Consider the following 14,413-nt stretch of genomic DNA (forward strand, 5'->3'; position numbering starts at 1 on the left):
TCCTAAATCTCCTGTGTACTCCACCTATTGATCAATCCCCCATTCCTCAACTCCAACCCCTCAGCCCTTGGAAACCACTAATATTTTTAGTGTATTCATCTTGCCTGTTCCAGAATATCGTATGATGGGAATCATATATTATGTCACATTTTTATATTTCTCCTTTCACTTAGCAAAAGGCTTTCACGATTCCTTCAGGTCTGTCCCACTAACAATGATTGAAAGTTCCTGTTCCTCAATACATGTGTGAACATTTGTTGGTTCAGTGTTTTGGGTTTCAGCCATTCTTCTGGGTCTGTAGTGTTGTATCTTAGTTGTTTCAATTTGTGATTCTCTAATCATATATGACATTATATTATTCTGTTTTCACACGGCTATAAGGAAATGCCTGAGACTGAATAATTTATTTTAAAAAAGAGGTTGAGTTGACTCCCAGTTCCACACGGCTAGGGGAGGCTTTAGGAAACTTATGATCATGGCAGAAGGTGAAGGGGAAGCAAGTACCTTTTTCACAAGCTGGCAGGAGGAAGAAACAGGAAGGATGAACTTCAAAACATGTATAAAACCATCAGATCTCGTGAGAACTCATTCACTACAAGGGGAAGAGCATGGGGGAAACTGCCCCCATGATCCAATCACCTGCCTTCCTTGACATGTGGGGATTAAAATTTGAGTTGAGATTTCAGTGGGGACACAGAGCAAAACCATAAGAGAAATTGAATAGTTGTTTATGATTACTTAATTTTCTTATATATCCTTTGGTGGGGTAACTGCTTAGAATTTTTTGTCCATTTTAAATTGGGGTTTTGGTTTTCTTATGATTGGGTTTTGGCATTTTGTGCATATTTGAATATATATCTTTTATCAGATATGTGTGTCACAGAACATTTATCCCAGTCTCTGGCTTGTTTTTTCTCTTAGCAATCTTTTAGAGTAGAAGTTGCTAATTTTAATGAAGTCCAATTTGTATCTCTTTTCTTAGATGTTGGCACTTTTGATGTTGCATCTGACAAAGTCACCACCAAACTCAAGGTCAACTGGGGTTTGCACCTATAAGTTTGACCAAAATTTTGGTGATGCATCTAAAAAAGTCATTACCAAACCCAAACTCACCTAGGATTTTCACCCCTAAGTTTGAATAAGGTTTAAAATTCTGATAAAATATGTTTGACAACAACTGAATCATTTCCACATAAACAAATGTGTAGGGAAATTAATTGGTGAAACCTTTGGGAGAAAAAATAACATTTTAAAAGGTATAAAATAATTCATACCCTGTTCGTTTCTACTCAACTTCCACATTGATATGTATTCCTTATAAGGAATTTTATGCATTTGTCCCAGAATTTATGCTCAAATATGTTGATTATATTTGTATTAATTTTAGCCACAAAGAAAAAGCAAATATGTGTTCATCAGGAGGAGGTTGGTTCAGTTTGTTATTGCACAGAAATAAATTGGCATTCTTGGGGGAAGTTGCCAAAGTAAGGCAGATCTCTATGTGCTGTAATGGAAAGATACTGGGTATATTTTAATAAGTGAGTATCATGGCATGTTAGGGTTGCAATAGCAAAGTACCATAACCTGGATGACAAAACAACAGAAATTGGTCTCACAGTTTTGGAATCTGGTAGCCCAAGAGCAAAGTGTACACAAGATTGATTCCTTATGAGGGCTGTGATTGCGGGATGTTTTCCAGGCTTCTCTCCATGCCTTGTACCTAGCTGTCTTCCCTCTGTGTCTACTCACATTGTCATCTCTCTATTCATATCTCTATGTACAAATATCCCCTTTTTATAGTGACTTCCATTAAGGCCAGCATTAATAACCTCATTTTAACATGATTGTCTTTGAAATAATCCTATCTCAAAATCAATGCCACAATGTAGAATTTTGCGGAACAGGCAATTGAACCTATAATAGTGGCAAAGGTAAGTGGCAGATCTATATGCATATCATTATATCATTACACGTGTGTGTATATGTACATATATGTGTATATAATGTTTATGAAAGGCAGAAATCAAAAATCATATTTTAAAATTTACACAGCCACATCGTTACTTGTGGGAACTTCTGAGTAGGAGGCTGAGTTCTGGAGGAACTTTGTAAAGAAAACAATGCAATTTCTATGTATTTTTAGAATTTTTGCAAGAAAAATATGTGCACTATTTACTTTTAAGTAAAATATTGAAGTAACCCTAAGAAAAGGAAGAGGAGCACTCCAGGAGTCACATTAAGTAACAGTAAACTGATGGAACAGAAAAAATTCCCTGAAAGTTAAATGGCTTAACACAAGTTTATTTTTGTGCAAATAAATTCTGATTTAAGTTGGCAGGGTGTTATGGGCTGAATTGTGTCCCTCTTTCCAAGTTCATATATCCAAGTCTCAAACCCCAGGACTGCAGGATGTCACTGTATTTGGAGACAGAGCCTTGAAGAGGCAACTAAGGTAAAATGAGCTCTTATGGTGAGGATCATATTCAATATGACTGGTATCCTCATAAGAAGAGCAGATTAAGATACAGACACACAGACCAAGGAACAACCATGGAAGAATTCACTGAGAATTCTTGCCACCAGCAAACCACGTAGAGGCCAGGGAGGAAATCAAACTGGCTAATATCTTGATCTTAGATATTTAGCCTCCAGAAGTGTGAGAAAATACAATTCTATTGTTAAAGTCACCCAGTTTGTGGTATTCTGTGATGGTATAATAAGCTAATCCACAGCGGGTCCTGGCTTTCACCTAAGCCAGGAATCCAAGCTGCTTTCACCTTGTAGCTCCACATCGCAACAGATGTTAACTGCTGAACAGAAACGGAAGCATGGGAAAGATGCACTGGCTTCTGTCTAACTACAAATGAACCAGCCAGGAAGGCGAGCTAGACAAGACAGAGACAGGCACTTGTAGTCTCTTCCATATGTTATTACGGTGCTCAATGAAAAGCAATTATTATAATTGATGACAGTAAGTCTCTTCATTGCTTGGGATTGTTTCTGGGAATGTCTGCATAGCCTTGAAATCTTCCAGCTTTTTCTTGCACCTACGAGGTGACTGGTGGTTTCAAATACAGGATTACATCCAGTTTTAAAACAATTATGTAAGTCTTCACAGAGAGGATCAACCTTACTTCCTCAATATCACTTGGCACTGTCCTTTTAATAACCTATATAATTTCTTTAGTCTGAGAATTCTCTCATATATTTGGTGTATGATAAATAACCCGCCCTGTGAGCCTCTGCTACCCTCCATATGATGGAACATTCCTGAAGAGCTATACATGTGCCTGTGGCTCACTGCAAGTCAAGATTTTCCAGTGGAGCAGGTACACACACAAGAGACAGTGGAAGGATGTTTAACTATTGTTTATTTCTCATCAGAGCTGGCATGTCCCCCCAAAGTACCCTTGTTACCTCCTAGGCAGTCTTCAAGATTTCATTATGGTTTTGTTTTATTAGAAATTCACCTTCTTGTAGATCATTTACAAAGGGATGTATATAGCCTTTCCTCATCTACACAGTTTATGAAGGACAGATTGGTATTTGATCATCTACAAAAGCTTATTCATCTCTGTTTGTGTTCAGTGCCCTGTTTCAAATAATGCATCTCATTAAACTCATACTAACTACAAGTATCAAATATTAGGAAGATTTCAAATAGGCTGTATCTGACCTTAGGATTGCATCCCTAAAATCCATGTGTTATGTGGCAAATCAGATTTTACTCTGCAGCGTATGTGGAAATACGTTAGCAGTGTGTTGAAGATACCCAGCCTAGATATGGAAATGCCACTATCCAAAATGAATATTCACATTGAAGGGCCATTATCACAGAGGAGCCAGGGGGAGGGATGAATCAGTCAGGGAACTTCTCCAGGGACACACAGTGCTCTATGTCAGGGGATGGGCAGATGTCTCTGGGCTCTTGCACTGAGGGCTGGGCACAGCCTTCAGGGTGGGAGACATAGTGAGAAGTTAGCAGGCCATGTTCCAGAGTTGCACAAGAGAGCACCCAGGGGAGATCAAATGGAGGGTGCTGTAATGTGGGAAAGGCCTGGGGCTGGACAAAAGTACTGGCACCCAGACAGTCAGATCTCAAGAAACCTAGGGCTCATAACGAAAGAATTTCAGTAAAGAAAGCCTAAAACCATTCCTGAATTGTATTGATTCTCATTGTCACCTTTCTTCTCTAGGCCTATCTAAATATTTGTCACAGGTTTCCTTTTTATGTTATCTGAATGTTGTGGGAAGTCAGGGACCCCGAACGGAGGGACCAGCTGGAGCCGCGGCAAAGGAACATAAATTGTGAAGATTTCATGGGCGTTTATCACTTCCCTAATAATACTCTTAAAATTTCTTACACCTGTCTTACTTTAATCTATTAATCCTGTTATCTTCATAAGCTGAGGATGTACGTCACCTGAGGGCCACTGTTATGATTGCATTAACTGTACAAATTGATAGTAAAACATGTGTTTGAACAATATGAAATCAGTGCACCTTGGAAAAGAACAGAATAATAGCAATTTTAGGGAACAAGGGAAGACAACCATGAGGTCTGACTGCCTGTGGGGTCGGGAAAAAAGAGCCATATTTTTCTTCTTGCTGAGAGCCTATAAACGGATGTGCAATTAAGAGAGATATCGCTAAAGTGCACGTAGGAGAGATATCACTAAATTCTTTTCCTAGCAAGGAATATTGATATTTAATACTCTGGGAAAGAACTGCATTCCTTGGGGGAGGTCTATAAATGGCTGCTCTGGGAGTGTCTGTCCTATGCGTTTGGAATAAGGACTGAGATACGCCCTGGTCTCCTGCAATACCCTCAGGCTTACTAGGGTGGGGAAAAAAACCTCACCCTGGTTAAATTTGAGGTCAGACCAGTTCTCTGCTCTGGAACCCTGCTTTCTGTTGAGATGTTTATCAAGACAATACGTGCACAGCTGAACATAGACCCTTATCAGGAGTTCCTAATTTTGTCCTTGCCCTGTTTCCTCAGAAGCATTTGACCCTTGTTCACCTTTTTGCCCTTTGAAGCATGTGATCTTTGTGACCTACTCCCTGTTCATACACCCCCTCCCCTTTTGAAATCCCTAATAAAAACTTGCTAGTTTTGTGGCTCAGGTGGGCATCATGGACCTACCAATATGTGATGTCACCCCTGGTGGCCCAGATGTAAAATTCCTCTCTTTGTATTCTTCCTCTTTATTTCTCAGACCGGCCGACACTTAGGGAAAATAGAAAGAGCCTACATTGAAATATTGGGGGCGGGTTTGCCTGATATCTGAGAGACATTAGGAAGTGTGAAGAGAAGTGACATAACAGGAAGAAGACTATGCTCAGGCTGAGAGGAGTGGGGACAGTGTGGGTCTTGATGAATTCAGAACTCAAGTCCCAGCCCAGTCACTTTCTAATCATGTGATGATCATGTGATCGTGGGGTATCTGTCATGAGCTATAAACCTCAGCTTTTTTGTCTGTAAAATGGTTTGGAAATCCCTGTTCTGTAGAATTGCTGGAATGTATACACTGTGGGCAAAACACCTGGCAGAGAGCTTGGTATACCTTGGAATTTTAATAAAGGGCAGTTGATTACAACCCCAAAGTCTACCACTGTCTTTTGAGAAAAATTCAGCTCTTGTTTTTGTTATGCAAAACGACTCACAGAACATCTAGCTGAATATGTCATAGAATATGAACTGAACTAAAAGTTTGGCTTCATAAGAATAACTCAGGACATTTTCTTTCTAAAAGGATATATTGTATCATTCAAGTAAGGAGAGGCTTTCACAGCTGAATGCAACTCAATGACTATAGATTTTGAGTTAAGGACGAACTCCTTTTCGCCTTCCCCACTGATCATACATCCAAACCGCTCGTTTTATTTAAGCTACACTAAAAATCTACACATTGCTTAGACTTGTCCACATTACATTCAAAAGAACCCAATTAAAACTACTGTCAATGGAATGGGCTTGGGCTCTCCCAGGCCTGGCAAATGAGTGTCAGCCTGGAGGCTTCTGAGCACCACATCAAGGAATTCTAACCACATTTCTTAGGAAACCCTTGCAGATGATGGGGATCAATCACCTAGTCCTTGCACTGTGTTCAAGCTCCCCAGTGACAGAGCCACAGGACACCTTCCATGACCTCCCCATGTGGAGACTCCTCTCTGCTTCTTCCTCCACCCAGAGCCAACTGCTCAAGTAGTTTTCCATTCCAGGCTTTTCCATCACCTTCTGAGAGTCTGGGCCCTGCCACCACCCGGCTTCATAACAATCAGCAACCAAAGAAGCACCTGCAGTTTCCCAAAGCCCAAAACTGCCTTAACTCAGGGGCTTTTTACTCAAAGCCTCCATCTGGAGTCTCACCTCCCCACTTGTTTTGAAACTTATTCTTTAGATTGTAGAGAAAATCTTACCACATTCCTGATATGGCGTCTGTAGCTACACTCTACCGTTTTAAAGGTAGGGATAAGTCTTGCTTTTAATAGTAACTTCACTACTAACAGTAATTTCTATGAGCAAATGCTGATATAATGGTCATCAAATAAATGAGTCACTGACACTTTTATTTGTTACATTTTACTTTCTGCTACTTTCTTACATAAGTCAAGCAAACCAGGTATGTATCTTTAGTTTCAAGAACAACAAACTAAAGGGCCTGAGGAAATGCAAATATTAACAATCCTTTACTTTGTTCCAGTATTTAAATGCAGAGTTCCTTCACAGTTTCAAGAAAATTCCTACAGCAATACCACATTCACCTGTGACACATCACAAAATGAGGCCGAAGGTTTTCCCAATGTGGTGTGTTTGTGTGTGTTTTTGTTTTTACAAAATATCAAACTGTTACTCTTAAACCAGATAAACAGCAATACACGTGTGACTAATATTCGTAAACTAAGATTCTGAAGCTATTTAAACCTGTCATTAATAGGAAAAGCATTTGAAAAATACCCAAAAGGAAAACAGGTAAATCCCTTAACCGCCCATATGGAACAGAAGTGCAAACAGCACTGTGTTCTCCCCAGCCTCACCCGAGCCCTCCACCACGTAGAAACTCGACCGCCCTCTTCAAACTCAGAGGGAATAATCTACCCCAGACTTCACTCAGAAGAGAAGTTGGGGGACACGACACTGGAGCTTGCACTGTCTGTGGCAGTGGAGTCATCTGTGGTGTCAATTATGGCCTGGGCTCTCTCTTCCACATCTTTCAAAGCCTCCTTGTACGAGGGTGGAAAGGAAATAGGGACGGTATTGTTGAGCATGGCCAAAAACTCCACTACTTTCCTCTTACTGATTTCTGAATGAGCTCTTGGACCCCACAGGAATTCGTAACGTGGAGGAGCAGTGTTGGGCACCTCCCGGTACTCTAGGTAATGTTCCTGCACCCAAACTTTAGTGAGGAGCTCCCTGGGCTCCCCAAAGATAAAGTGCTCCCTCCCAGCACGCACCCCTATTCCACTCAGCACATCCCAGATGACCTCCTCAGAGGCACAGGTGCCCTTCATGAAGATGATACTCAGAACAAGAAACAAGAGGTGGTTCTGGGGCACGCCCTGCTCATCACTCACACTCCCCTCACAGCTGAGCTCTAATGTGTTTACAAAGACGTAGGAGTCCTCAGGGTCCACCTCTCTCAGGGAAATGCCAAAAAGAATCTCTATGAACTCACGGGCTTTCCTGAAGATCATAGGAAAGTAGCCCGTGTACCTGTTGATGACATTCATCACCATCTCTGCCTTTGTGACAGGCTGCTTCGCTTGATATTTGAGGAGAAGAAACCGCACCAACTCGTCCACCTTTTCATCCAGTGTATAAGTGAACAAGGGCTCGCTCTCTATCAAGGACTCACTGTCTGTCAAGGACTCGCTCTCTAGCAAGGTGTCTGAGGTGCTTGTATCTTCATCTACTGGGCTGCTGGACTCTTCACTGAGTGGGCTCAAGGAAGTGGAGGAGGAGAAGGAGCTCACAGCACTCTGGAGAGGAGACTGGGCAGGCCCCTCAGGAGGACTCTGAGGACTCTCAGGGGTACTGTGGGAAAGACTCAATGAAGTGGAGGAGGAAGAGCTGACAGGACTCTGGAGAGGACGCTGCGCAGGCCCCTCAGGACTCTCAGGAGAACTCTGGGAAAGACTCAATGAAGTGGATGAGAAGGAGCTGACAGGTCTCTGGAGTGGAGACTGGGCAGGCCCTTCAGGCGGACTCTGAGGACTCCCATGAGGACTCTGCAGAAGACTTGCTAAAGTGTAGGAGAAGGAGCTGAGAGGTTTCTGGAGAGGAGACTGAGCAGGCCCCTCAGGGGGTCTCTGAGGTCTCTCAGGGAAATTCTGGGGAAGACTCAGTGAAGTGGAGGAGGAGCAGATAATCACAGGACTCTGGAGAGAAGACTGGGAGTCCTCCCCCTGAGGAGGACTGTGAGGAAAGCGGAGAGGAGACAAGGAGACCTCCCACTCAGGAGGACTCTGAGGAGTCTGGAGAGGAGACTGGGAGACCTCCCCGTCAGGAGAACATGGAGGAATCTGGAGAGGAGACAGGGAGGCCTCCCTCACAGGAGGACTATGAGGAAACTGGAGAGAGGACAGGGAGTCCTCCCCCTCAGGAGGGCTCTGAGGAATGTAGAGAGGAGACAGGGAATCCTCTCCCTCAGGAGGACTCTGAGGTCTCTGGAGAGGAGACTGGGAGTCCATCCCCTCAGGAGGGCTCTGAGGACTATAGAGAGGAGACTGGGCAGGCCCCTCAGGAGGGCTCTGAGGACTCTCAGGGAAACTCTGGGGAAGACTCAGTGAAGTAGAGGAGCAGCAGATGCTTATAGGACTCTGGAGAGAAGACTGGGAGTCCTCCCCCTGAGGAGGACTGTGAGGAAAGTGAAGCGGAGACAGGGAGTCCTCCCACTCAGGAGGACTCTGAGGAATCTGGAGCGGAGAAAGGGTGTTCTCCCCCTCAGGAGAAATCTGGAGAGGAGACTGGAAGTCCTCCCCGTCAGGAGCACTCTGAGGGCTATGGGGAGGAGACGGGGAGTTGTCTCCCTCAGCAGGACTCTGAGGTATCTCGAGACGAGACTGGGGAAAACCCTCAAAAGTACTTTGAGAACTCTCAGGGGAACTTTGGAGAAGACTCAGTAAAGGGGAGGAGAAGGAGGAGCTCACAGCAATCTGGAGAGGAGACTGGGGAAAACCCTCAAAAGTACTTTGAGAACTCTCAGGGGAACTCTGGAAAAGCCTCAATAAAGTGGATGAGAAGGAGGAGCTCACAGGAATCTGGAGAGGAGACTGGGGAAAACCCTCAAAAGAACTCTGAGAACTCTCAGGCGAACTCTGGAAAATATGCAATAAATTGGAGGGGAAGGAGGAGCTCACAGGAATCTGGGGAGGAGACTGGGGAAAACCCTCAAAAGTACTTTGAGAACTCTCAGGGGAACTCTGGAAAACACGCAATAAAGTAGATGAGAAGGAGGAGCTCGCAGTAAACTGGGGAGGAGACTGGGGAAAACCCTCAAAAGGACTTTGAGTACTCTCAGGGGAACTCTGGAAAAGCCTCAATAAAGTGGAGGGGAAGGAGGAGGTCACAGGAATCTGGGGAGGAGACTGGGGAAAACCCTCAAAAGTACTTTGAGAACTCTCAGGGGAACTCTGGAAAACACGCAATAAAGTAGATGAGAAGGAGGAGCTCGCAGTAAACTGGGGAGGAGACTGGGGAAAACCCTCAAAAGGACTTTGAGTACTCTCAGGGGAACTCTGGAAAAGCCTCAATAAAGTGGAGGGGAAGGAGGAGGTCACAGGAATCTGGGGAGGAGACTGGGGAAAACCCTCAAAAGTACTTTGAGAACTCTCAGGGGAACTCTGGAAAACACGCAATAAAGTAGATGAGAAGGAGGAGCTCGCAGTAAACTGGGGAGGAGACTGGGGAAAACCCTCAAAAGGACTTTGAGTACTCTCAGGGGAACTCTGGAAAACACTCAATAAAGTGGAGGGGAAGAGGGAACTCGCAGGATTCTGGAGACGAGACTGGACGTCCTCACCCTCAGGAGGGCTCTGAGAAATCTGGAGAGGAGACAGGGAGTCTTTCCCCTCAGGAGGACTCTGAGGAATCTGGAGTGGAGACTGGGAGTCTTTCCCCTCAGGAGGACTCTGGAGAAGACTTGGGGAGTCCTCCCCCTCAGGACGACTCTGACGACTCTCCGCGGAACTCTGGAGAAGACTCGGCATCCCAGCAGCAAGCATATCCTTGTCCCCTGGAGAACGCAGAATCAGAGAAGAGGATGAGGATGAGAAGAAAGAAGAGGAAGAGGAGGAGGAGAACGGGAATCAAAAGTGGAAAGAGGAAGAGAAAATGGAGGAGGCTTCCTCCTGTCCTTCATCTGGGGGATCCTCTGCATCTACCAACTCCAGTATGAAATTTGGCTTCTGGAAGCCTTGCTCAAAGCTGGGGCATGGAATGTTTGGAGAGAGAGGCATGATGAATATTGTTCAGGAGCAGCAGGTAAACGTGTGAGCACGAATGAATATGATGGGATCCCACAGGACTGAGGGAGAGAGGGACAGTGCCAGTGGCCTCAGCTGAGAAACTCACCCATGATGGCTCTGACAAAGGCCGGCTTACAGCTCTTCTTCCCTTACGGTGGTGCTCTAGGGCCTCACAGGTCGCCTGTCTTTCTAGGAGGTTTGTCTCCTGGGAACCTGTAGGAGGATGTGAGAAAGCACCTCAAGGCACAGCTGGCAGGCAGAGTCTGAGGCACCAGGAATGACAGTGGGTGGCTATGGGCTGGGTGCTGCCAGGTCTGCCCTGTTTCTGGGGGTAGTGCCCTTGGTACAGAGTCAGGCTGTGCACTCACCTTGACTCCTGGCAGTGCCTGGGCCTCCTCTGCTGTGGTGCTTTTAGGATGTATGTGTCCCTCACACCCAGGTCTTCAACTCCTGGTTCCTGGAGCACCTGAAAGAAGAAGTGAGGGAGACCCTCCAGCTATGACGTCAGCTGGGACTGGCCAGACTCCCAGAGTCCCACAGTTCTGAGGTTCGTGGCCCCCTCAGCATTCAATTAGCATTGTCACATGTTCTGAGACAGGGCCAGGCCCCCACCACTCTGCTGGCCTGAGGCAAAACCTCAGGTGAAACTCCACAGCGCTGAGAGCAGTGGGAGGTAATGAGGTGGCAGCCACCTCCCAGCACTCTACCACGGGGGTGATCCGGGTGGCCTCACGTCTGTTCTGATGCACATGTTGTGTCCGGAATTGGTGGGTTCTTGGTCTCGATGACTTCAAAAATGAAGCCGCGGACCCTCGCGGTGTTACAGTTCTTAAAGATGGTGTGTCTGGAGTTTGTTCCTTTAGACATTCAGATGTGTCTGGAGCTTCTTCTGTCTGGTGGGTTTGTGGTCTCGCTGACAGGAGTGAAGCTACAGACCTTCAGGTTGAGTATTACAGCTCTTGAAGGTGGCACATCTGGAGTTGTTCGTTCTTCCAGTGGGTTTGTGGTCTCAGCTGGCTTCAGGAGTCAAGCTGCAGACCTTTGTGGTGAGTGTTACAGCTCTTAAAGGCGACGTGGACCCAAAGATTGAGCAGCAGCAAGATTTATTGTAAAGAGCAAAAGAATAAAGCTTCCACAGTGTGGAAGGGGACCGAGCAGGTTGCCACTGCTGGCTTGGGCAGCCTGCTTTTCTTCCCTTATCTGACCCCACCCATATCCTGCTGATTGGTCCATTTTACAGAGAGGGTTTGGTCTGTTTTACAGAGAGCTGATTGGTCCGTTTTGACAGAGTGCTGATTTCTGTGTTTACAATCCTTGAGCTACAGACAGAGTGCTAGACAGAAAAGTTCTCCAAGTGCCCACTAAGTTAGCTAGATGCAGAGTATCAATTGGTGTATTTACAAACCTTGAGTTAGGCACAGAGTAATGACTGAGGTATTTAGAAACCCTGAGCTAGACACAGAGTGCTGATTGGTGTATTTACAATCCCTTAGCTAGACATAAAGGTTCTCCAAGTCCCCACTAGACTCAGGAGCCCAGCTGGCTTCACCTAGTGGATCCTGCATGGGGGCTGCAGGTGGAGCTGCCTGCCAGTCCCGAGCAGGGCCTGCAATCCTCAGCCCTTGGGCAGTCAATGGGACCAGGCACCATGGAGCAGGGGGCAGCGCCTGTTGGGGATGCTCAGGCCACGGGGGAGCCCACCACGGAAGGGGGGCTCCAACATGGCGGGATGCAGGTCCCAAGCCCTGCCCTGCGGGGAGGCAGCTGAGGCCTGGGGAGAACTCGAGCGCAGTGCTGGCCCACCAGCACCCTCTGCAGCTGCTGGCCCGGGTGCTAAGCCCCTCACTGCCCTTGGTTGGAGGCGCCAGCTGACCGCTCCATGTGTGGGTCCCACCGAGCCCGCCCGAGCCAGAACTCGTGCGGGACCGCAAAGGCGGCGGTGTGCAGCCGGGGTTCCCACTCGCGGCTCTCCCTCCACACCTCCCTGCAAGCAGAGGGATGCTGCTCTGGCCTCTGCCAGCCCAGAGAGGGGCTCCTACAGTGCCGTGGCAGGCTGAAGGGCTCCTCAAGCTCCGCCAGCGTGGACGCCGAGGTCGAGGCCGAGGAGTCACTGAGAGTGAGGGCTGATAGCACGTTGTCACCTCTCAATGTGACCCCTCAGTCCTCACTCTTGTCCCCACCAGGGTCTGGGAGTCTTCCCTCTGCCGGCTGGAGGCAGCTCCCCATGCTGACTTGCCAGGGGACCCCCAGAACAAGGCCTCCCCTTCCCCCTCCCCTACACGCCTCACCCAGCAACAAGAGGGCGGCCGCTCAGCCTGAGCCGACTGGCGAGCTCTAGGAGGGCTGATTTGAGGAGCGGGGTGGGAATCTCCGGGAATCCATCCTCTGAGGTGGGGGTTCCCCGGTCCTCCTCAGTGTCTTCCTATTTATTCCCTAGAGGGCCGGCATCTCCTCCCTTCCTCTGTCGTGAGGACCCGTCCCTCAGCCCTCGGCTACCATCTTCCTTTCCGCGAACTACAAGTCCCACGGCAGGGGTACAGCAAGCCGGGCGGGCTTCTCTCTGTGGTGGGGGGGATCCCTCAGTTCTCCCTCGGGGCCCTCACCTTGAAAACTGGATAGGTTTAAGGCTCTTCCCTCCGCTGACCTGAGACGAGCCTCGTCACAAAATACCTCAGGTTCTTCAGCCTCCCAAGATGGACGCCGGAAAGCACATCCGGGAACCCTGCCGGGGATGATCAGGACTGACAGCAGGGCTAGCGTGGGGCGGGGCCTCCTCTCAGAGGAGCAACCACCCCCCACTTGTCAGCCTCCTTTCCATCCCTTCCTTCCCACCTCCAGGATGTGCTCCTGCCCTTCCTGCTCACTCCCTAAGCCTTGCCGGACTCTTGCTCCCACCTCCCCAGTCCTTGACGCTCACACCCCACCTTTTCCTAGGGCTAACAGCAGGGAGTGGCAGGGTGCAGCCTGTGCCTCCCCTCCATGTTGGGAGGTCGCTGTCCTTCGACAGAGTTCTCTTCTTGTTGAGTGGCCAGCCCTGGTGCAACTCCCTCTGCTTAACCGAAGCTGCCCCCCTCAGAGATAATCTCCCCTCTAGCTGACTCCCAAAGTGGAAGTCAGAAAGTTGTAAATCTGGGGACCCTGATGGGCTCCTCCAGAGCTGGCAGCAGGCACAGGGGCAGGATAGGGGGCACTACCGGTCATGGATGTTCCCTTCCTGCCTTCCTGAGAGGCTGTGCCTGGATTCCTGAAACGGCCTGGGCTCCCTGCCTCTGTGCATCTGAGTCTTTCACCTCCGAATAAGCCCCTCCCATCCCTGAGACCTGCAAGGTGCAAGAGAGGTCGAATCACATCCCTCCACAGGGGGATATGGCCTCCCAAGCCCCAGGTAGAACTCTGCTGCCCTCCGCCTGAAATAGCGTGGGAAGGACTCTCTGTCTTCCTCTATTCCTGACACAGCCTCCACTCCCTCCCTCTTGTCTCCAGAGACTGTTTTTCAGATCAAGGTTCCCATTTCCATGAAACCCCCAAGAGGGACTGGAGCACCCTAGCATCTCTCCCTAATGGCCCTGCCCAAGGCCTCCTAGGAGTGAAAATGGGCTGGTTTTGGGGGGTCCTCCTGTGTCCATAGTGGGGTAGCTCACCAGTCTGTCCTCTGTATCAGCCTGGGGATGCCAGGAAGGCCCCTGTCATGATCTTCCGCTCTCATTATCTGAACTGAGACACACCAGAGCACAGCCTTGTCCTCTTTCTCCCCTCTAACATGTCAGGGGACACCCCTGTGGGTCACCATGCCTCTGGGCCTCCCGGGGATGACAACAGGGGGGCAGCTGGTTTCTGTGGATCCTCCTCTTTGTGGGCAAGACGTCTCTGCAGTTTTCCCTCAGAGGCCTCATGTGACTACTGGCTGCTCCTGGGTCTTCTGTCCTTCCCAAGATGACAGTAT

General features: G+C 47.8%; 1 protein-coding gene and 1 long non-coding RNA gene across 2 annotated transcripts; both read right to left on the bottom strand.

Moving 5' to 3' along the window:
• Window positions 1-6,544: 6,544 nt before the first annotated feature.
• Window positions 6,545-10,580, bottom strand: LOC126945914 (melanoma-associated antigen C1-like). Its single transcript, XM_050775883.1, has 2 exons — window positions 10,577-10,580; window positions 6,545-10,238 (listed from the first exon to the last, which is right to left on the bottom strand). Exons 1-2 carry the CDS (start codon window positions 10,578-10,580, stop codon window positions 7,111-7,113), a joined length of 3,132 nt encoding a protein of 1,043 aa, XP_050631840.1. The 3' UTR covers window positions 6,545-7,110.
• A 7-nt stretch (window positions 10,581-10,587) lies between these two features.
• On the bottom strand, window positions 10,588-13,191 carry LOC126945976 (uncharacterized). Its single transcript, XR_007722567.1, has 3 exons — window positions 13,074-13,191; window positions 10,839-10,936; window positions 10,588-10,683 (listed from the first exon to the last, which is right to left on the bottom strand). It is a non-coding gene; the product is annotated as an uncharacterized LOC126945976 (long non-coding RNA).
• Between the last annotated feature and the right edge of the window lie 1,222 nt (window positions 13,192-14,413).

The sequence above is a fragment of the Macaca thibetana genome, chromosome X (assembly GCF_024542745.1).
Source record: "Macaca thibetana thibetana isolate TM-01 chromosome X, ASM2454274v1, whole genome shotgun sequence".
Classification (NCBI taxonomy): Eukaryota; Metazoa; Chordata; class Mammalia; order Primates; family Cercopithecidae; genus Macaca; species Macaca thibetana.